The sequence below is a fragment of the Opisthocomus hoazin genome, chromosome 2 (assembly GCF_030867145.1).
Source record: "Opisthocomus hoazin isolate bOpiHoa1 chromosome 2, bOpiHoa1.hap1, whole genome shotgun sequence".
NCBI lineage: Eukaryota > Metazoa > Chordata > Aves > Opisthocomiformes > Opisthocomidae > Opisthocomus > Opisthocomus hoazin.
The window spans coordinates 55,409,816-55,433,228 of record NC_134415.1 but is presented as its reverse complement, the minus strand read 5'-3'; the positions used below and the strand labels follow the sequence as shown (position 1 = coordinate 55,433,228).

General features: G+C 44.8%; 1 protein-coding gene across 2 annotated transcripts; it reads right to left on the bottom strand.

Annotated features, from left to right (window-relative positions):
- Positions 1–1,473: 1,473 nt before the first annotated feature.
- STX11 (syntaxin 11) lies at positions 1,474–16,736 on the bottom strand. Of its 2 annotated transcripts, none has more exons than XM_075446358.1 (2): positions 16,648–16,736; positions 1,474–3,290 (listed from the first exon to the last, which is right to left on the bottom strand). In XM_075446358.1, the coding sequence occupies exon 2, from the start codon at positions 3,283–3,285 to the stop codon at positions 2,419–2,421; it is 867 nt and encodes a 288-aa protein (XP_075302473.1). In that variant the 5' UTR covers positions 3,286–3,290; positions 16,648–16,736; the 3' UTR covers positions 1,474–2,418. The 2 variants fall into 2 exon arrangements, with proteins under 2 accessions (XP_075302473.1, XP_075302482.1); XM_075446367.1 differs by lacking the exon at positions 16,648–16,736 and adding an exon at positions 6,570–6,651.
- Positions 16,737–23,413: the final 6,677 nt, after the last annotated feature.

The following is a 23,413-nucleotide window of genomic DNA, read 5'->3' as shown; positions in this document are numbered from 1 at the left end:
AAAAATTATTGGAAGTCTACCTCAATATGCAACGCATTTGAGTCACTGTGGCAACATATATTAGGATGAGGATTTTTAGGCATTGTTTAATGCCCTTTTCACTAACTCAGAGTTTAGTCCAGCAGCATTTAAACTAAACTTTGACAATTCAAGAAACTATTCAGAGCTGCCGATTCAATGTACAACACTGCACTGTCAGCTTTTCTTATTAAATATTTTATTCCATTTGTAGACATACATATGTGCAAAAAAGAAACCAACAAAAAAAAAGTACACATTTTTATCAAAAGCATTGATGAATGATAAGAATATGCAGATGAAGTGAAATACATATTTTATTCTTCATTGATTTATGCCCACATGCTGACCCTCAGAGGGTTAGGGTATTTCTCTGCAAATGCACAGTTCCACTGGCATGAATGGCAGTACCCGCAGTGTAAAGGACTTTGTCTTCTTGAGTAGCACCAAAGCAGTTACCATGGTGCCAGCTCAACACCCTCCTTTCTCCCACTTGAAGTTTGAACCTGGGTTGTTGGAGAGGTCCTCAGGCAAGCGTAATACTGATATCATCAGGACATCAAGGAATATCAAAATATCTTCTAGTTTAGAAGATCGATGTTCCTTACTCTTCCATGTTATCACAGACAGGTGCTTCAGCAAAAGAGACTTTCCGTTTCTGAGAAAAGTTATCCATATAGTTTCTATTTGTGTAAAAAAGCCTGTCTGGCTACGAAGCATTTCCCACTAGGGTATGAGAGCTTCGAAGCTGAATTTATTTTGCTGGTTTGCTATATCAATATAAATAGTAAGAAATGTATGGTATTTTTTCACATATAGAATTAGTGTGCAAAAGGTCAGAAAGGAAACGTTTCATTGTGATTGGTGCAGGAAGATGGCTGTGAGCATCTCCCGAGGAAAACTCCCAAATGCAAAATAGCTGAAATGTTTAAATCTATTTATTAAAAGAGGTACAAGTAGGATCAGAGTTTTTAAAAATGGTCACTAACTTCTGAAAAAATGTCCTGCGTTAATTCAAAGGACAGCAGTAGATCACAGTGTATCAGGAAGCCACCTAGAAATATTATAGTTGGAAAACCTCCAAAAGCAGGAGTTAAAATCACTCCCCAGACCTTATGAATATATGCTTCACTGACAGTGTTCATTGGTTTCCAGGGCTGCAAATTTTCTATTCCCTCCTCATATTCCAAACCTACTGCAGGCAGACTCCCCTTATACAAAAGGAGAGATTGCTTTTAAGCTTGAAAAGAGCACTGAAATGACATTAAAATGTTTTCTTTCTTCTTCAGGTGTACTGAAGAAATACATCTATTTTCTTTCCCAGGTGGAGACTTCCTAATAATGGCAGAAGAGCCTTAGCTTTTGTACATCAGTAAAATGGAATAAATAAATTTATTTCTTCATGTTATTTAAAATATATATTAAAAAATCCGTATTAAATCAATGCCTATAAAAAAAATAAAAGTCTATTGACAGGATAATTCTTCCGCTAAAACTGCTTGTGTGTATGTGCCAGCACGGGAGACCCTAAAATGCTTTCTTTGCCCCCCCAACTGTTGTCTTCTTATGGGTGCTTCTGCAGAAGGCCACTGCATGCATCTTTTCCAGCTGAAGTGTTAATTGGCAGAAAAATGTATGGGAAGCATAAAAGCATGGCAGTTCTGAAATTAAGAGCACAGAGAGTGGCTCAAGTTGAAAGTCGGTGAGATGCCTCAGTGTTGCTTCTAGCCACCTTGACAAAGTTGTGGGTGCTCAAAATGGAGAAATCACTTGCACACAAACAGAGAAAAATGTGCATGTTATAATTTAAGGTGCAGTTACTTCTGTTAAGATTCGTGACAGACGGAAATCAAGTTGAAACAGAAACTAGTTCTGTGTCCTGCTCCTGCTAATGGGCTCAGTATTTTGTCAAATAAACAGAGCAAAAATCTGTTCAAGTATTTGCATCAAGCAGGCTCCAAACTAGTTAAAATTGAAACCTCCTGATTCTATGGTGTATTGTGATTCCCCAGGCTGCACCGCCTGCAGACTCACTTTGGCAAATAAGAATAAAGTTACTTCTGGAAATTTCTCATCTTCCCTAGGCTGAGTTATCAGTCCATCATTCATTGCTCTTTCTTGCCTATCTGAAACAAGTATCGTTGCAGAGATCTTCTTGCCCCTCTAGTTACAGCAACAGAGTACATTTCAATTAAAAATAGCTTAAAAATAGTTTTATCAACATTTCTAGGAGCTCTCAAATAGAACGGCCTTCAGCACATTCAGGAAAAAGGCAATGAACGAAAACAATTGCAAAATAGCTCCTCTGTTTCTAGAGGCTGTCATTACAGAAAAGTCACTGGGAAGAATGCCTCATCCTGAAGACATTTGAGTCTGTCCGTGATAGCTTCAGTGGGATAGTCACCTTCTACAACAGGATAAGCAGCAGCAGAGGATTGTTCTGAGGGGGTGTTTTCTTCTGTATTCCAAAGCCTTTTTCACTTGCTCTTTGGCTTCTCCTACATAGTCCTCCACATTTTGCATATTTATCTCAATGACATCGAAGGTGTCCGCCTGTTCCTCCACGAGCAGGGCCACCTGCAGAAAGAGCTCGTGAACTTCCTTAATGCGACCTTCTAACTTCACCAGCTCCTTATGACGTGTCTCTAGCTCATTTAAGGCTGAGCGAGCCCCCTTAACGTCTGACAAGAGATTCTCAGAGAAGACGTCCCACTTGCCTTGCTCGATCATCTCCTCAATCTGGTTGCCAGAAACATCTTTGCCCATGATCTCTAGCTGCCGCTGAATTCGAATCTTGCAGTTCTCCCGTTGGTCCATCTCTGTTGCATTGTATTCAAACATAGCTTCCTGAAAGGCGTGCATGAGGTCAACGTAGTGGTTCTTCGCTACCCTGGCAATGACAGACATTGCCCCGTATTTTGTTATCGCATCCTCGCTGAAATCTCTCATTACCTGGAGTTTCCTGTGGATGCTTTCTCCGCGGGCCTTGATGTCTCTGGCAATACAATTAGTATCTCGTTTGATACTACTAAGACGGCGCATGGAAGTAAGGAAGCGGCTGTTTTGCTTTCTGAGCCGCTTGACATCCTCTTTTAGGTGGTCGTTTTCTGTCCGGATGTTCTGTATGTCTTTATGAAGAATTTCCAAGGCATAGTCAGTCTCATAAAGGAGAACATCACGGGGTGAATTTTCATCATCTTCATTATCAGTAAACTGTTGGTTGTGTAACCTGGCAAATTCACGCAGCTCGTTTAGCCGGTCTTTCATCCTGCCTGTAAAACAGAGGAACGGGAGGAAAGAAGTTTAAAGTAAATAAAATACTGCTTTACAAGACTTGAAAGTTCATAACTAATAACTACATCATAGATAACAACAACAAAGATAATCCCAAATATCAGATTTTAAATTTGTACACAGTACAAATAAAAATACAGTGATGGATCTCAGACCCAAAACTGGTGCTAGAACACTCTTTTGAGTAAAAAAAGAAGCTAAAAACTACAAAGCTTTGAAACTAAAAAAACTGCAAGAGAGAAGACAACAAATCCTGAAGACAAATCCAAAAGAATAATAAGACAGACCTCAGCCCCCCCAAAAATACAAGTCTTTCACCTGGAAAAAAAACCCCAAACTCTTGAGCAAATGATAGGAAGCCTTCAGCTATCAGTATGTGTAGACCTGTTAATAACTGGATGTTTCCCACCGCTGCTCACTAGAGAAATCTCTAGATCTTAACCCTTCATTACATCAGCTGCCCCAAATGTCACAGGTCCTCTGTCATTCTAAGCTTGCTTTTCCTGGGAGAACAGTAGGAAGCCTCTCAGAAACAGAAATGGCATTTACTCATACATTTGGGAAAGAAAAGTTTCGAGAAAGGATGTGAAAAGTATCAAGATAGAATCAAAAAAAAAGGAAAGGCAAGTTTAGGGTCTCCACATGCTGTCATTGCTCATAGTGTACCAGGCATCAAACAAAACGACACAGCAATAGCACCATTTTGTAAGTAAAACCATCCATCCAACCCTTCTGTTTTGTATGATGGAAACATCCTACTGAAGGAATAAAGTTAACACCGTTGTTACAGATCAGATTTCTGTGCATTTGTCTCAGACGTCCTAACTACAAATTTCATTAAAAAGCCACAGAATGAGTAATCTGTACAGACCAGTTACGTGGTAACAAAACATGTCTCCTTTAAGTATGTTGTTTACTTGAAACTCCAGACCTAAAGTCTTTGCAGAAAGTGAAATCTGAAAGCTTCAGCAAGAACCCTGCACCAAGTGTTACAGCAAGCAGGAAGCTGAAAATTTCCCATCACAAAAGCTGTATATCCCATGACCTTGTTTAAATTAACAAGAAAGAGAACCAAGTTAAGAAGCAGCACCAAGCAGGCTATCTCCAGATCTCTGTGTCTGGAGGATTCGTTTTTGTTTTTCCAGGAACTGAAGTATCTTCACAGCATTTTGAAACATGCTATCCACTGTGAACAACACATCCCTTCAGTTATTCGCAGGTTAAGAAAAGTCGCCTGTGTACATAGCCAGTATAATCATAGAATCATAGAATGGTTTGGGGTGGAAGGGAACTTAAAGATCACCTAGTTCCAACCCCCTGCCATGAGCAGGGACACCTTCCACTAGACCAGGGTGCTTAAAGCCCTGTCCAACCTGTCCTTGAACACTGCCAGGGAGGGGGCAGCCACAGCTTCTCCGGGCAACTTCTGCCAGTGCCTCACCACCCTCAGAGTAAAGAATTTCTTCCTGATATCTAATCTAAACCTACCTTCTTTCAGTTTAAAGCCATTACCCCTTGTCCTATCACTTCATGCCCTTGTAAAGAGTCCCTCTCCAGCTTTCTTGTAGGCCCCCTTAGGGTACTGGGAGGCTGCTATAATAGGTCTAGATATAATGTGAATTAAAACTGCAAGTTTACAACACATTTTATGGGATTGTCATTGTGTTAAAGATGTTAGGGAGGAGATGGGAAAAATTCCATCACAGACACAGCCTCTTGGGTTTGTGTAGTTCATTGGGGTATGTACTGGTCTTGAGAAGTGTCCCGATTAAGATCACATTTACACAGAAGCAAAAAAGTGAATTTAAACTTAAACCAATTCTTCGTGCAATTCTACCAAGGAGTGTAAACCAAGAAAATCCATTAATATCCTTAGAGAAGAGCTTTCATTCACAAATCCACACATGTAAGATAATTGTTCGAATTTAAAACATAAGCCACATAGACTCAACTCAATCATATAGAGAAAGCTTTAGGAAATGAAAGGTTTTTCTACCTCCTCCCTCAATAATAGTAAAATCAAGACTTTCACCTCATGTCACAACATCAAGATGAAAACTCCCCATCTAAAAGAAAATAAAAAAGTGTGGTGCAGCTTAAAAGTCAGGTTTACTTGGCTTTAGAACTGTATGACCAAGTCTGCGTCAACGCACTGAGACAGTGAGAACATCTACCCTTCCTGTCTGGAAATAGTGGACCATTTTCTAGACAGCATGGTGGAACAGGAACAGAGGCATCTGACAATCTCAGGATCATTTAGATCTCTTCTAATCACTAGCTGTTTCTGAGATGCTTTTCACCTGAAATGCAGATGTGGCTCTGAAAACCAGTCACATCACTCGTCTGACTGCACTCCTGACTCTCACTGGCTTCCCCGGAGCTGATGATCCTCCCACTTCTAGTCTGATCCTTGAACTGCCATGTGTGGTGTTCATCAGCTGATTCTTTTTGTGTTTAGCATCTACATTTGGAAACAGCAAACAATGTTTTTCATGACTTCAGAATGGCAATCCACAGCAGCAAGTTGCCATTCATGTAAACTAAATCATGTGTGTGCAGGACTATGTTGCATTTGTGCTAACCATTGTTTGAACTTCAGAAAAACTAAACTTCATCAGCCATCCACAGAGAGCAGATTCCAACTGGCCCAACAATAATTAGACTTTATTTTTGAGCTTGACAAAGAAAACACAAAGAGAAAACCACGCTGAGTAAGAGCTCCTGCGTAATATACTCACAATTTTGCAGGAATAGGTTTACCCTTCCTTCCCCCTATTCTCAAAAGTGTAACCTGCAATTTGTCTTTCTCACCCAGAACTATTTTAAGGTGTTAGATAAAATAAAAACAGGAAGAAATGGAGAAGCACATACATGGTAATTCACAACATGAAAATACTAATGCTGTAATATGTTCACGTGTATGCTAATTCTGCAGCATCTCTATAAAAATATCACTAATCTACCAAGTCTCTGCCTACAGTCTGTATGTGCTGAATAAAAGTTGTACAACGTAAAATTTAATATTCATCATTCAGTTCATGGGCATTTACTATGTTACTGCTGTTGATTTCCTCAGGGATTTCTCCTGTGAAATCCCTAGAAAACTCCATAAACTCATACCAGTCCTTTGGGGGAGGGCAGATCTAACAGCCCCATCCACAGACATAGGTTTCAGCCCGAAGTGATTAAGGACAACACTATCACTCTTGATGAGTTATGGCACCCACTTGAGACACATGAAGCGCAGTTCTTTGTACCTGGTATGTTCAGAAGTCAGCTCCTTCTGACTTCGGTCACTGCTGCAAGCCTCGGGCACTTGGCTGAGTAAGACAGCGAAGTAACAAGCTGGATGTCAGTGAATGAACACATGGATCGAGGCTGCCTGTGAGAAGCTCGTCTCCAATGATCTGTACAGCATCACTCACGATCTCCGTGATCCAATAAATCCAGCAGAATCCAATTCTATGGGAACAGAGGGATCAAATTACTGCTGCACTGACAATCCTCAGCCTGGTTTTTCCCAGTTTCCGAGTGCTTAGCTCTAAAAGCCTACGTTATGTGAAACTACATACCTAAACTTACATTCAGCGTGGTCAACATTAGGACCTTTCAATTCTGCATTGAGGACCTGTACCCGTCAGGGCAATGGCTCCATAGCTAAAGTGACCACACTGCTGTCCTAACAAATGAATGCCATCTCTTCAAACCTAACTTCAGAGTCCTGAAAAATCTGGAACTTTCTGACATCTTCTGTCCTTCTCCCTGAGTCTTGTCTTTTTCTCTCTGTTTCTAAAGTGCATCACCTAGCCTGCTTCCCACTTCATCTTCACGTTTTCAAGATGCTCTTCCTTATCTGCATACAGTGCCTGGGCAGGATGGAGAACAGGAAGCGAATGTCTTTCTGCCTGTATTTCAGCACTGTATTAGGCCACAAACACCACAAATTGCAGAGGACACCTATTCAGCTTTACGCCAGAGCATGCTGAATTACTCTGCAGATTAGCATTTACAATATTTGGCCAGAAACATCTGTAAGGTTCAAGAAAATGTTTAGATTTCAGCTTTCTTGAGCATCTTTTGCTCAAGGAACACACTAAATTTATTTGGGGCATTTGTAAACTGCTGCTTTGAGAGACACACAAGCTGGCAAAGTTTTAGGAATTTTTCATAAGGAAAACAGCAGGCTCAAATGCAATGCCACCACAGTGGTCTTTCCCCATTTCAAATTCCCTTCTCAAGCAAAGGGGAACCAGATCTTCCCAAGAGAGCACGGTAACTTCCAAGCATTCCTTTGACAGTGCCAGGGACAGAACTGACACTGAAGAGCTGAAACAACTGAACAAACAAGCATGGGAGAGCAAGGGGGAACAGCCATTTGAAAAAATTTCAGCTTAATGGATCAGTATTTAGAAAAGTTGACCTCCTTTATCAGATGCTGTTGTTACTCAGGAAGGTTTGCATCCGTTTACATGCTGATAGCACTGTTTGTAATTAAAACAGCAATATATTAATATATAGCACATTACTAGTTGTTAGAGATAGCCTCAGCACCCATTCTTTACACTGAGCGGCAGTCTCTCCTTTAATATAGGGCCCGGTGCAGCAGTGTAAGTTGGGCTCCCCGGCTAGACAGCAGCTCTGCAGAAAAGGGCCTTGGGATCCTGGTGGACATCACCTTGAACACGAGTCAGCGTTGCGCCCTTGTGGCAACGCAGGCCAACGGCATCCTGGGCTGGAGTAGCAAACGTGGTCAAGGGAAGTGATCCCTCAGTGCTCACACCTGGAGTGCTGAGTCGGTGGTGCTGGGGCTCCTGAGTGCAAGAGATGTGGACACACTGGGGTCAGTTCAGGGGAGACCACCAAGGTGGTCAGATGTTCTGAAGCACCTGACGTATGAGGAGAGGCTGAGAAAGCTGGGAATGTTCAGCCGGGAAAACAGGAAGCTCAACGGAGATCTTATTGCTGTCACCAGCTGCGTAATGCAAGGGTAGACCCTTCATGGAGATGTACAGCGACAGCACAAAAGGCAACAGACCCCAGTGGAAACAAGGGAAAAGCCAGCCAGATAGTCAAGGGTGAACAAAAAAATAAAAACGAAAAAAACTTTCAGAAACACTGGAAAAGATGCATAGGGAAGTTCTGGAGTCTGCATCCTTGGAGCTTTCAAAACTCAGCTGGACATGGCCCTCAGCAACCTGAATTACCTGTGTGTGATTTCAGGGGGGCTGGATTAGATGACCTCCAAAGGTCCGGTCTAAATCATTCGATTATTCAGCCTTTGCTCAAAAGTTTGCTAATTTGAACACGAGTTCAAATAAATATATCCAACTACTTGCACTGGTTTATTTAAGATACACCTAACATATTAGAACATCAAGACACCAACTGCTCTATACTCTAGAGTAACGGCCCAAAGAGTATAAACACCTTAATTCTAAGAGTGTGTGTTTTAATAGATTAGCTGTCCGTTTGATTTTCTTTTAAAATACTGTGTATATTCAAACTGGAACATGTACTTCCCTGTGTGTATTTTTGGGCCAGATAAATCTGTCCTTCTACAAATCAAGTTCCTTCTGCAGTCCATCCTGGTGTGTACACCCACACGGTCACACACAGGGGAAATACAGGCCAGGTAATGATGGCAGAGGTTACAACTCTGAAGCCAGATGCCCAACAAGTACAGTCAGCTGAGGACATGTTCAGTATGCCTCTCTCCGTGTCAGCATGCTACTTCTTGGTATTAATCACCACTATGACTAGCTTTTCCGTGATGCATGAGAAAGACGCAAGCTGTCCTCTTGCAGTAAGGCTGCAGCCTCACACAAGTCTGCACAAGATGGGATTTCAGACAGGAAAGGAAATCCACTCTGAAAATCAAAAACTGTGCATAGATGTAAAACCCCCCTCCATTAGCCCCAAATACACACAAATAGGAGTCCTGAACTACTGTAACACTTGCCGTGACAAGCCATTTGCAGGAACAGAATTTAGCTGTAAGAGCATCCTGTGCGTAGCACTACAAGCACACATTTCCATGGCTGCACTAGCACTCTGCAGCCTGCTATCGAAGTAGAACTTAAGAAAGAATGAAAAGTTATTTCTGTAGAAACAAACAAGCTGCACGCATATGTTTGTTTCAGCTTTAAGATTTGTACACCCACATCGCTGAGTTTGGGGACAAACGGTGAAATAAAGCAGCAGTTTCAGCACAGCACCTATATTTCACCACCAGCAGCTGGGAAGGAAGCCAGTGTACATTTTTCCTTTTTACAGCATTCATAAAAGGAAGCTGTTAGTTAACACCAGCTTGTGGATTACCAAAAGTCTACTCAGTAATCTTTTCAGCCTTGAGTAGCACCTTACAAGATGAAGCATTTACTTCAGTTGAAGTGGCCTATTTGAGGAACAACAAATATTTCAAAACAAACCAGTTAGCTAAAAATAATCTCTATCAGCAATTCTTCTCTCCCTCAGAAGGTAAAAGTCCTTTCCTGCTCCACAATGAACCAACCTAGCTCATCCTGTCTCACAGTGACATGTGCTCTTGGTTGCATGACACATGTCAGAGGTGACCCAAGAAACAAGTGGTGAACAATTAGGAAACAACCTGCTCCTAGGCAGAATGACTTCATAGCCAAGTGTGTATCAGCACATTCCAGTAACTTCCCAGACTCTTGTGGAGGATGCAGTGTTGATGGAAATCCACTCGGACTGGCTGAGTCAAACAAACACACTCGATTACAAGGCAAGTAGTGTGCTGCTGTTGCACAAAAATTTGAGTTATGTATAGGAAAAAGATGCGTTGAATGCAGCTGAAGCCTTTCATTTAAAATCTGGAGTCTCGGATTTAATCCTAATTTTCTACTATCTTTCTGTTTGGGAAACATCTGTCTTTCTTAGAGCAGATTTAATCATTTTGCTTGGTATATTGTCCAATAATAGATTTGACAATATTAAGTTGGAAAACAGACTATTGTTTACAATAGGTTTTCCTCTTCCCAAAAGAGCTTCTGATTGACTCATAGCAGAGTGCTAGTAATCTTTTCAGACTAAATTCCCTGTCTCCCTAATCATGTCCATCACTGGTGGAATAGCAGGCTTGAACTTCTCAAATCACTCTTCTTTTTTCTTGCTTCTCATCTATAAGAGCTCGAAGGAAACACCAAAAACCATAACCCAATGATTAGGACAGTTTGCCTCCTGGAGCTGTTTCAAGATGATGTCCATATATTCTCCTCCAGTATTAACAACTATGACAGAGATCAGCATTTCAAAATCTTTTTGTAGCCTCACTAAAAGGAAGTTAACATTTTCTCTGGAGTTTCTTGTATTGGGCAATGTTTAAAAATAGACAAAATATATTTGGGATTGGCAATACATCAGTTAACACACAACACCAGTCACAAAGCTACAGAAATCCAGCAAGAAGTCACACATGTAATCTGAAGACTATTAGACACTATGCACTTCATATTGCAGTCAAAGCCTGTGTACAGCAGAACACCTCCTTTATGCTTTCAGTCACCCTAGTGAGAAGCATATGCAGTTGCAAATGTCTCAGCGCAGTTTTTTTTTCTAAAAGTTTGCATGAAGTGTCAACTTCTCTGTTTGTACCAGAACCACATTATTTACTACAAGCCAATACATGCAGAGATCTAGGGATGGCTCCATTCTTTGCAGACTATTTCTGCAGTTGTCAGAATCTCCAAGTCTCCAGTGGTTCCCTTCCTACCATAAAAGCTAGAAAAGGCCTACGGGGAAAAAAAATAACATTCAAATAGTTTGTTGCCTCTAACTCAAAGTAATGAGGCTAGAATTGCTTGAATAATGACAGCTTTGGAGGTTCTTTAACTTTTCCCAGTTTCTTTACCAGTATTCAATCTCTTCAACATAAAGTAACTCTTGATTTTTGTACGACAGCATGTTATAAATTCAAGGATCTAGGGTGCATCTCATACTTCCGAGAGGTATTCAGTAGGTTAGCCATCTTGGTGTTTTCCACAGACTGGTTATCAGGTATTCCAGACATCAGTATCAAAACTAGGAGAAGCTGCTGACATGCATTAAATGCACACATAATATACACTGCACTTCATGATGAGACTGACGAAAGAATCTGAAGTTTTAACTTGTTACTACACAGTAGCGCATGTTAAATAAACATTATTCTTGCATTGGAGAGGACAGCCTGTTGTATATATGTTGACTGCAACTGTTCACTGACTTGTCTAGATTTTCACTGGAGAGCTATGGATCACCACTGACAAATTTTCAATCCTGGATAGACGATAAAATGGACTCTCAGTATTTCCTCTTGACATTTTTCTCACAAGTCACACTAATGAGGAATTGTAACTAGATTTATTTTTGTTTGGCTATGGGGGCCTGTATCCAGGCTGTAAAAAAAAAAAGTTTTTCCGTCTTCACTACATGGCCCATTGAAAAGAGTTCGTCTTCATGTGCATTGTTTGAACCCCCTCCCAAAACCGGTAACTCTTTCCAGTAGTTGTCATGCTTTTATATACAAATGGAAGTTAAGGACAGGAATGCACACCCCAAATTTAACCACTTCCTTTTCCTAAGGATGGTAGAAAAGGAATATATAGTTAGCAGCTACAGATTTTGAAAGCTTGCTAAATCCTTAGAATCCCTGTGAGCTGACTCCAATCAGTTTTAACGTACACAGTTTGCTAAAAACAGAGCAGTGTTACATAGATGAATATGCACAGGATTGTATTTTACCCAAGGGGGAGAAAAACACTCCCAGCATCGCTCTCCGTTCTGTGCTTTTCAGTACAAGCAGAGCACTGTAGGCTGAGCACCGCAGTGTGCCCGTCCTTCCTGCCACAGGCAACACAACGGTCTTCAAGTAGAACTGACATGGCTGGAGACAAGGAGGGTGTGAACTGGACCTCCACAGGCTTGGCAAATAGTTAAGACAGAACCATACCACTAACACAAACAGCAGACAGCCATCCATGCATTTCTTGGCAATTACTACAGCTCGGCATCGTTATGAGTCACTGCACAAGCAAGTCAGACGACGCGCTCACATGCAGCGCTGTCACTACAGGGCCGTGAGTATAGACATTATCTAATTAATCACCTTGGATTCTCTGAAACACATTGGCTCAGCGAAATAGCTACGCACATACCACATTTATATAACTACTATAGCTACCACACAGTGGTATTTATAAGTGATTAAGACATTATGTTGGCATCCGAGTAGAAATATGAGGCTGCATGTGATCATCAGTCAGAAGCAACGTGCTCTACAGATGTCTTTGAATTAGCACAACAGCATTACTTTTTAAAATACACATATATTTAAAGCGTGTAATATAGTGTTCTGTATTCTGTGATCTGAGATCAAGTACTCTTTACTTCAAAAAATCCCTTTAAGATTAAATACAGGATGGTTTATTGATATTTGTTCATGTGGGCCAGTACACATGAGGCTCAGTTCTGGATCCTACTGCAAAATCTACACAATTGTAACTGGACCGAAACAGTTTCAGTCAGGAAATAACCCCCCCAGCCCCGCGTGCATACCCGCAGCCCCAGGACATGCCAGGCGCTGGCAGGCTGTATGGCAGTTACTGTACACTACTTAGCAGCCCATGGGTGTTTATAGGTCTCTTCAAACCAGTGAAGTTGAGACAAGATAGAGCAACTGTGGATGCTGCCCAGAGAAGCTGTGGATGCCTGCTCCCTGGAAGTCTTCAAGGCCAGGCTGGATGGAGCTCTGAGCAACCTGGTGTAGTGGAAGATGTCCCTGCTCATGGCAGGGGGGTTGGAACCAGATGATCTTTAAGGTCTCTTCCAACCCTTACCATTCCATGATTCTATGATTCTACGTAATTAGAGACACACTGGCCCGTGGTACTTAAGAGAATCTGTTCCTGACTGAGCATATTCAAAGCTCAGGCAAGCTTTATTCTTGCTTTCAAAAATAAGTGATTTGCCACTTACACAAATCCGGCACAGAGGAAAGACACAGCAGGAAAAGCTGAAGCGTTCAGTAGTTCCTTGGCTTTTGTCAACGTTTGTCAAGAATAATCTTGACAATTAATGGGTTAACTGTCATAGCAGAAAAGCAAAAGCTGCACGCGTGATAAGCCTTCTGAAGCCCAGATACGTGACATCATTCCCTCTGCGATAAACTACAAAAATATGGTCTAGATGAGAAGTGCCAAACACTTTGTGTGATGGGCTAGACGAGATATCAAGAGGCTCGACACAATCAGCAAAAGCTATCAAAACAGATGTAGAAACTAAGCTGCACTGCTCTCCCTCACGGGGAGCCCCCCACCCGCTTCCAAGAGGGGCAGGAAGCCCGCAAGGCAAGTGTAACCAGAAATGGCTTCTCTGCAAAAGTGCATGAAAGTGGTGACCCCGCATTTGGTGCTGAGATGAGTTTATTGGATGAAATTAACATTGCCTCCGTAATTTCTGCACCGTGCTTTGTCATCCCTGCACTACAGGGATGATCAAAAAGTCAAGGACAATTGATGGGCCAGATAAAAGATAATGGAAAGTGTGTCTGGTCCAGCACCTTCGTATTTGACACAGCAGTTGTCTTCTAACCATCAGAACTGGTTTGGAATATGCCCACATTATGATAGGTTTCTGTCACACTAGGAGTTTATCCATATTTTCCATTAGCAACTTGGAGAGCGGAATGAAACGAGAGCTTGTACAGTCTCCAAGTGACACTGAACTGGAAAGGGGTAGAAGTGAGCATTTGGTGGCAGAGGGAGGAGAAGCGATGAGAATTTAAGATCATCTTGGCAAGTAAGGGAAGTACTAACAAAAATAAAAAGGAATTAAATAGAGATGAGCCTGGTATAGTACATTTAGAAGAAATTATTTGCACAGATAGAAAGTGCAAATAATTTCGTGGCAGTCAGCGAAATGCCTAGTTTGGTAGCAGGAAGGATCAGTGGGGTTATAGCAGATTGCAAGCTAAAAACCAAGTTCACAATATATTGCCATTGTAAAAAAAACCTGTCTTGTATGAGGACGGCATGGGAAGGACTCGTGTTACTCTGCTGTGGTCAGAGACCTTTTACAAAGAATCTAAGCACGGTACACAAGATCTCTTGATGCATTAAAATGAGGATAATCTGATAACAGTATCTTCTGTAAGTAAGGCATTAATAAGATAAGGCCTCAATAAGGCAAGGCCTCAGTCTGAATCCTGCACCAGCTCCCAAACTAAGAAAGTCACCGGATAAGGGACAGTGTCCCCAAACAGTTTAGAAAATACAACCCCGGAGGAAGCAGAGTTGAGCGAATTGCCTTCACTTCACGCAGAAGACCAGGGAGAGAGACACAGCGCTCTGGATCAGTTTGTTCCCAGTGCTGACATTGGAAACACACGAAGTAATCCATTCATTTCACACATGAGATCTATGGTCAACCAGCTGCAACTAGCTGAAAATTGGGCCGTTTCTCTGCGGGAATGCTGTGGGACGCTCTTCACAGAGGACAGGGAGAGGCTACAGAAACCTCTCTCGGGTCCAGCTTAGGTGCACTGCTACGATACACCTCACGGATGAGGAGACGTCCTACAGTCTCCCCATGGCCCTGCACCTCCGTGACACGGTCAGTCTCGCTGCGTGCCCAGCACAGCGTACGTGCCAGCACAGGCGAGCCTGAGGAGCAGTTCAGGCGACTGTTTTCACCCAGCAGATTCTCTTCCCTCTCTATTATTTCTGCACCAGCAGCAACTGCCATTTCTCATTTTGGAGCAGGTCGTGGTTGCTGTTACAGTACAAAGCAAGGTGTCAGACATGGAGCCTAACCCCACAGCACCAGAAATCTCCAAGACTGTGATATAACGTGCACTTGCGTTCCGTAGCACCATGCTTATCTGCAGTGCCCAGAAGATACTGTTACCACCTTATCCCCATTTTAATGTCTCAAGAGATCTTACGTACCGTGCTCAGCTTCTTCATAAAAGATCTCTTACGACAACAATGGTTAACCTGCAGTTTTAGTCTCAGCCAAAACACCAGATACATTTTGCTATACACATTAGCATGCAATTTCAGTTTCAGAGTAGTGGTCATACACGGCAGTCAATGAACAAAAATGTGGTGAGAAAAAGTTCTTCAGAAGTGCTGGGCATCTAAACCACCCTTTCTTAAGGATGACCTGTAGCCTGGTTGTCTGTTAGACCTTTGGTCTGTTTTGAATTTAAAAAAAAAAAGTTACGTTCATCTTGTAGTCTCATCACTTCTGTATAACACTATTCAAAGAGCAAGTAACACCACTGGTAGGAAAGCAGCATCCTTCGAATTGCATTCTCATCCTAAAAAGCCATATATTGCCATTTTGATCCCTGACAGCTTAAAAAACCCCAGTTCCTAAAATACCATCTAAGAACAGCAACAAGAAGCGTGAATGTCCGGTTTAGGCCAGTGTTATTCTTTTAGTCATTTCCTTTCCTGGTATCAGAGAGTTACATGCAGCTATCATCTCACACATACACGAACGCTAATTCTTCTTAGCAGGAAAGGAAATTAATATCAATTAATAGGAAGCAATCAAAGAACACAAACTTTTGCGCCCACCCGCAGCTCTGGCCATGCTGGTGCCCAAGAAAGGAGCAAGAGCTATGACATTTTGCAGAGAAACGCGATTGTCTATAAAACCTGCTCTGGAGCTGTTCGTAACCACATACGAGCATCTTGGTAACCACAGATGAGCACTGTGAATGAAATGTTACTGCTCGTTACACCAGGCAAGCCAGGCGGCTGGAAATTCAGACACCCATTGGGACTGGACAACGAGATTCGTATTCGAAAGCACCTCTGCTTTTCCCGCATCCTGCGCAAAACCCTGCCACCCCTCTGAGGGACCCGAGCTACCCGAAGGCAGCCAAGGCCCCTCCGGACCCGAAAGCCCGGTCCCCATCCCGGGCGTCCCTGCTGCCTCCGGGCCTCAGCCTTCCCCTCTCGGCTCCGACGGGGCGGTTTCATTTACTCTTACGCCAAGCCAAGGCGCAAAGTGCTCCGAGAGCCCCGCGGCTCCTCCCGCCTTGCCGGCGGGGCTGGCTGCAGAGCACCGGCCACGCACCGGGACCCCCCGGCAGCCACCGCCGGAGCACGGACCCCGGCCCGGTCCACAGCCGCCCTCCGTCCCGCAGCAGCTCCGGGAGGGGTCGGCGCCCGGGAGCTCCAGCTGATGCCGAGCGGAGCCCGGGGACGCGGCAGGGCTCCCGGGACACCGCCTCCCCGCCGCCGACGGCGACGTGCCCGCGGTGAAGGAGCCCAGCCCGGCCGGTCCCCCGTCTCGTCCTCCCCACCCCAGCGGGCAGGTACTCACCCCCAGCAAGGCAAGGCAAGGCAAGGCAAGGCAAGGCAAGGCAAGGCAAGGCAAGGCAAGGCAGCCTAGCCCGTCCCGTCCCGCTCCGCCCGCGCTGCTCCCCGAGGTGCCGCCGCAGCGCCCGCGCCGTCGAGGCAAGCGCGAGTCCCCGCGGAGCGCCCCGCCCCCGCCGGTCGCCTCGACCGCCTGTTGGCTGCGGGAAGGGGAGCTGATTTGCATAGCGGCGCCCCGCCCGTGTGACGGGGCTGTCAATCGCGGCCGTCGAGGGGCGGCCGGAGGAGCAGCCGCGCCGTGCCGCCTTCCTCCTCCTACTCCCCTTCTTCCTCCTTCTCCTCCTCTACCTCCTCCTTCTCTTCCTCCTCCTCCATCCCCGGCGGGACGGTGCTCGGCTCGCACCGCCTCCTAGCGCGGGGAACGTCCGCCCCGTCGGTGCCGAGAAACGTGGGTGGGCTGCGGTTGCCCATTTCCTGGCGGGCGTCCCTGTGGGCGCCGCTGCCCTTTCTTGCCCTCGCCTTCCCGCCAGTAAGCGGGGGGTTTCTGAGCCCCGCCGCCCGCTGAGAGGGGGCAAGGGGCCGGTTTTGGGGGGCGGTGAGGCCCGGGAGGGGCACGGAGCTGAAGCCGAGGGGGCATACGGGGGGCTGGGGGGGAGCCAGGGCCCAGCGCTGGTTGTGTGAGGCAGCAGCCTCTGCCCCATACTGCTGGCCTGGGACGTGAGGGACGGAGTGGGACGTCAGAGGAGCTTCTGGGGACGTAACTCACACAAATGGCCGCTGCTTAGCGTGGGCAAGGGAAGGGGTCTCTCTGCACCACACTTCGGGATAAGGGTCAAATTTAGCCCATTTTTGGTGCTGACCTCGACTCTGATAACTTTGACCATTCTTGGCAAAAACCCACCTTCCCCATCCTTCTAAATGAAAAAAAAAACAAAACACAACAAAACTTCGGTCACACGATTTTCAATACACACTAATAATACACGCTATTAAGCCACACAAACAGTTATAGAGGTCAGTCAGAAGAAGGCGCCAAAATTTCTTTTACGTTGCATCAATCCTATCCTGGGCGTGCCGCGAGAAAATCCCGTCGGGGCGGAGGCAGCTGCAGAGACCTAGGAAGCTTCCTTCCTCCTTATTTTCTGTGCTGTTGTTGTGTCAGGAAAAAAACTCAAGTGCTAGGTAAATGCGTGAGGTTTTATGGTTAACAGTCAGTTAAAAATACATGTGACAGAGTGGCTTTTCCTCCTTGAAAAATCCAAGACTGTACTGCAGGGGTCTTCCGTGTGGGTCTTTCCTGGGATTTTTCTCTTAGAGCCTGGTGCCGGAGCTGAATTTATGTAGGTGTGGCCCACTGGTCCTCGAAAACTACCTGAAGGCATTGGATTTGGTTTTCCCTTCCTGTCCAAGCTCCTGCTTGGTGAGACCAGCTGCGTGTCCCCAGCGCGCCGGTGGGCCGGTGGCTTTCTCTTTGCCACTGGACCGCAGGAAGCAGATGGGCCTTTGGCGTTGTTAGCGCAAGCGCAGCTGAAAATGAAGCGGCGTGTAGATGTAGTGTCCCGGGTAATCAAAGGCACGTTCTGCTTTGTACGGCGTGGAACAACACTTACAAATCAACCTGCTGTGTTTGCGGCACAGGCAAAGCTATGGGTGCGTTGATTGATGTGCCCGACCACACGGTCAAGAGCAAAATGCTCGTCTGGCAACATCTGATGTCTTCCCTACAATTTGTGAGGAGGGCACAGAAGATCAAACAGATGAGCAGCGAGTCTCCTCTGCTCAGGGAGAGACTTCAGTTGCAATTTCAGTAGCTGAATAGCAAGCAAGGTAGCAATATTCTTAAATTACTAACCTTCTAAGAAAGGAAAAGGAGAGTGAGAGGACTTTATTGTTTCTACAAATTTTGTCACCTGGATTAGGTGAGCTTAAAGAAGGTTGAAAACTCTCAGGGACAGCTGGCTGATTAAGCTGCATGAATTGGTAGCTAAAAAAAATTCACCTTTGACCAAGCAAGGACCCTGAAGTGCTTGAGCATCTTACATTGCTGGATCCTACAAAACCAAGTAAGTCATGTGAGAAGACTGTCGTGTCATCATCCATGTGAAAGACACTTGTGTTGGATTACTATGCTCATTTCAGTCACTTCTGAAATAACATGAACAGTGTAGATCAATGATGAAAATGATTAGACAAAGTGATTTGCCCACAAAAGAGATTCAGAGTTTTCAGTCTTGTCATTTTATCCTCCCCTGAGTCCTGAGCAGCGTTACATACAAAGTTACAAAGGTAATAAAGTGGGGTCTTTTCACTTTGTGCTACCTCTCATGATGTGAGAGACATTTAATGAAAAATTGTCATTTATCAGTGAGAGGAAATACTCCTTTTACATAGATAAAGGCAGAATTCATTAGTGTAGAGATCACAGATGCCAATGATTTTGGCCTCCGTCTGGAGGCAGGAAGCCACCCTTTCAGCTCTTTTTTTCTCTGAAGAGCTGGTGCTTTTCCTTAAAGACTTCAAATCCTGACCTAGATCTTGAGTGACGGCTTTGGATGAGCCACATTTTACTTCCAGTTTTCTCATCTCTAGAGAGAGGAAAGGTGTAATTGCTTTCAGTGTTCATAAATGTGTAGTGAAAAGTAATATATAAACAATTTGGAGTCTCATGTATGTTAAAATAACTTGAGGATGTCTAGTAATTCAAGGACAATCCACAGAGCAGAGGGACTGTCCGTGCCGGGGAGAGCCCTCGCCCCTCTGCTCTGGCACCTGACGCTTCTAACCAAGTTGCCTGCCAGGCAGTCACAGGATAGCCTGATCAAGTTTCTTCGAAAGCCCAAGAAATTAGGATTTAGTTTATGTGGATGTAGATTTCTCCTTGTTACCTCTCACTGACATCTCAGAGCATCTGGGAGTTCTGGGGATCTCAATTTTAGGAAAGAGCAGTTTCACCAGACCACTTACACCTACACTTCCAACTCCACGTGCTAATCTGCTATCTAGAAACACCCCTGTGTTTGTCTCAAGTCTACTCATGTGTACAGAACATGACATAACACCTCTACTAATGTCAAGTACGGAGTTATAGTGTTGTTGATCTATAATAACTGACACTTGTGAACCTCTTTTAGCTAAAAGAGCTAAATTTAGCAAATTGCTGCCAGTCCAGTTCTGCAGTGCTGAGCCAGCTCTCAGAAATCTACAAAATCCGTGTATGCTCTTCTGGATGTGCAGCACAAATGAGAGTCTTTTAAGCTAGAATCAGGTCTGATGTAATCTAGCACACACTGATTCAATGAAATTATCGTTTCATGGTCCTGGACAAATAACTTGATATTAATATCAAATTTTTCTTTTTAACTTCACGGCTCATTAAGTGCTCCTGAAATTAGATGTTTTGTCAATTGCCAAGGTGAGTGGAGTGAGACAATGAGAGATTGATGCTAGGAAATTGTTTCACTGTATGCATTTACCAGGGAAACTGAGTCTTCAGCTGCAGTACTTCCACCTTGTGTAAGGTCCATCAAACACTCCTGCTCTGAGCCTTTCACGTTTCCTCATAGCCACTGACAAAACCTACTGACATTACAGCTTCTTCACTAAACGTTGCTGATGTAAAGAGATCCTCCTTGTTTGCATGAGGAACAGACTGCTGGAAAGAATTCAGAAGCCAAGTGCCTCCACAGCTAGCTAAATCCACCTTAATTCTTTGCTGAAGCCCATGGAGTTACTTGGATTTATGAGGGATAACATAGTGCTCTACGCATTGAGCTCTGCAGATGTTTTTCTTTTTGCTTTCCTTTTCTCCCCTCCATTAGGAAGGAAGAAGGCTGTGCGAAAAGGATGGAGTGCTGAAAGCTGTGCAGGTGTAATTGCTTCAGAGTCAGAGGATGCCCGTGCCAGGGCCCTCTCTCCTGCTTATTTAGGAAAGGATTTAACATTCTTCTCCAATTATGCCTGAAAGGCATGTGAAGCCAGCCCTGGGTGCAATGCCCCTGAATTCCTTGTGAACCACAACTTGGCACCCATGCGCAGCTCTGACGGTTCATTACCCATAGGCAAGTTCTTAAAGAGCTGCAAATCTAGTTACGGTTGTATTAAATGCCAGATTAGGTGGATGGGAAATAGCCCTGGGACCTCTGTTGACTCAGGAGATGACAGCAGGTGCCAGCATGTTTTATGAAGCTAGTAACCAACAAATGAACAAATTCAAAATATTTTCACATAATGGACATAAACAAGCGTAGATAACAGGAGCCGATGGAACAATACTGATTTCTGGAAGCTGAAGGTTTCATTGATTATCAAGTGAGCCACGGGATTTCCCTGCTGCTGTCACAGCTTTCAAATGCAGGAGTACAGCCCATGTGTAGAACAGGACAAGGATCCCGTCACATCAGCTGGCCTAGTGAAAAGTATTACCTGACCCGATTCCTGTGCCGCAGTACAGATGTGATTCTAACTCCTGTTACCAGGCAGGAGCGAGGTATCTCTGCTGTACGTTTGCATGCCCGTGGCTTAAGAGCAGTTAGCCTCTGCGCTCTGGGGAGCGCTTTGTCACCTGGCAGAGCAGAGACAAGGGTGTCTTTACGACAGTCAAAAGGGATCAAAATACCAGGCAAGGAAGACACATAGCAGGCACTCACATTTGGGCATAGTCCCAGGAACAGCAGATTCTAGGGGCAAGTTCATATTGCCAAAAACTACATGCCCTTTTTTTCCCTCATCGTTACTCTCTGAGCAGAAAATGATCGGGCTGTGTATCGGGTGTGAAGGGAGAAGTACCTGGGGAGTAAAAACATCCAGGGGTTAAAAGCCTTAGAAGGGTGTGGTAAAGAATAAATAGACCTTCACAAAGAGAGCCATCAGAAAATGAGAACATTTCCACAGCTTTTCGGAGCATCCTTTTCAAATATAATTAGTCACTCACAGAAAAGGTGTTGTTTTCTAAAACCCATCAAGTTTTGACGAAACAGAACAATTCTATCCTAGAATCATGTGAGCATAAATTTTACACAGCCATGTTGATGGACCACCTTGTTCATGCTGCCAGTGTTTTGCAGCAAGCAATATAACAATGTTCGTACGGAAAGGAGCGGGGAACCTGCACAAACTGCACGGCGTGTTTCTGTACCGTGAGGGCTACCTTCCTCCGATGGCATGCTGCACACCTGGAAACCTTTCAGGTGGCTTTGTGGCTAGATCTAAACGCTTTGTTGGAGACCTACCCAAGGGTAGCATGGTAGCAATGTGTTACAGATCTATGAAGAAAAAGAAGAGCTTTTTGGTTAGCTGAAGGTGAGGGAAGAATTGTTTGGGGTCATTTAGCTGGGAATACACAGCCAGGGAGTGACACATAGAATCATAGAATCACAGAATCATAGAAAGTTTTGGGTTGGAAAGGACCCCTAGAGGTCATCTAGTCCACCCCCCCCGCAGTGAGCAGGGACACCGCTAACTAGATCAGGTTGCTCAGAACCCTGTCCAACCTGGTCTTGAATGTTTCCAGGGATGGGGCCTCCACTACCTCTCTGGGCAACCCGTTCCAGTGTTTTACCACCCTCATTGTAAAGAATTTCTTCCTTATATCCAGCCTAAACCTACCCTGTTTTACAGAATCACAGAATCACAGAATGGTAGGAGTTGGAAGGGACCTCCGTGGGCCATCCAGTCCAACCCTCCTGCCGAAGCAGGGTCACCTACAGCAAGCTGCACAGGATCTTGTCCAGGCGGGTCTTGAATATCTCCAGAGAAGGAGACTCGACAACCTCCCTGGGCAGACTGTTCCAGTGCTCCGTCACCCTCAAAGGGAAGAAGTTCTTCCTCATGTTCAGACGGAACTTCCTGTGCCTCAGTTTGTGCCCATTGCCCCTTGTCCTGTCAATGGGCACCACTGAAAAGAGCTTGGCCCCATCCTCCTGACACCCACCCTTCAGATATTTATAAGCATTTATTAGGTCCCCTAGCAGCCTTCTCTTCTTCAGGCTGAACAAGCCCAGCTCCCTCAGCCTCTCCTCGTAGGGGAGATGTTCCAGTCCCCTCATCATCCTTGTAGCCCTCCGCTGGACTCTCTCCAGTAGCTCTTCATCTTTCTTGAAGTGGGGAGCCCAGAACTGGACACAGTACTCCAGATGGGGCCTCACCAGGGCAGTGTAGAGGGGAAGGAGAACCTCCCTCGTCCTGCTGGCCACACTCTTCTTGGCCACACGGTTTAAAACCATTACCCCTCGTCCTGTCACTGCTGTCTCTACTAAAAAGATTGTCCCCATCTTTCCTATAGGCTCCCTTTAAGCACTGAAAGGCTGCAATCAGGTCTCCCCGCAGCCTTCTCTTCTCCAGGCTGAACAAGCCCAACTCTCTCAGCCTGTCCTCATAGGAGAGGTGCTCCAGCCCTCGAATCATTTTTGTAGCCCTCCTTTGGACCCGCTCCAACAGTTCCATGTCCTTCTTGTGCTGAGGGCTGCAGAGCTGAACGCAGTACTCCAGGTGAGGTCTCACCAGAGCAGAGTAGAGGGGCAGAATCACCTCCCTCGACCTGCTGGCCACACTTCTCCTGATGCAGCCCAGGACACGGTTGGCCCTCTGGGCTGCCAGCGCACATTGCCGGCTCATGTCCAGCCTTTCGTCTATCAGTACCCCCAAGTCCCTCTCAGTAGAGCTGCTCTCGATCCTTTCATCCCCCAGCCTGTATTGATAGCGGGGATTACCCCGACCCAGGTGTAGGACCTTGTACTTGGCCTTGTTGAACCTCATGAGGTTCACACAGGCCCACC

Bases quoted from the DNA above. Each gene is read 5' to 3' on its own strand.
- STX11 (XM_075446358.1), bottom strand. From the start codon at position 3,285: ATGAAAGACCGGCTAAACGAGCTGCGTGAATTTGCCAGGTTACACAAC.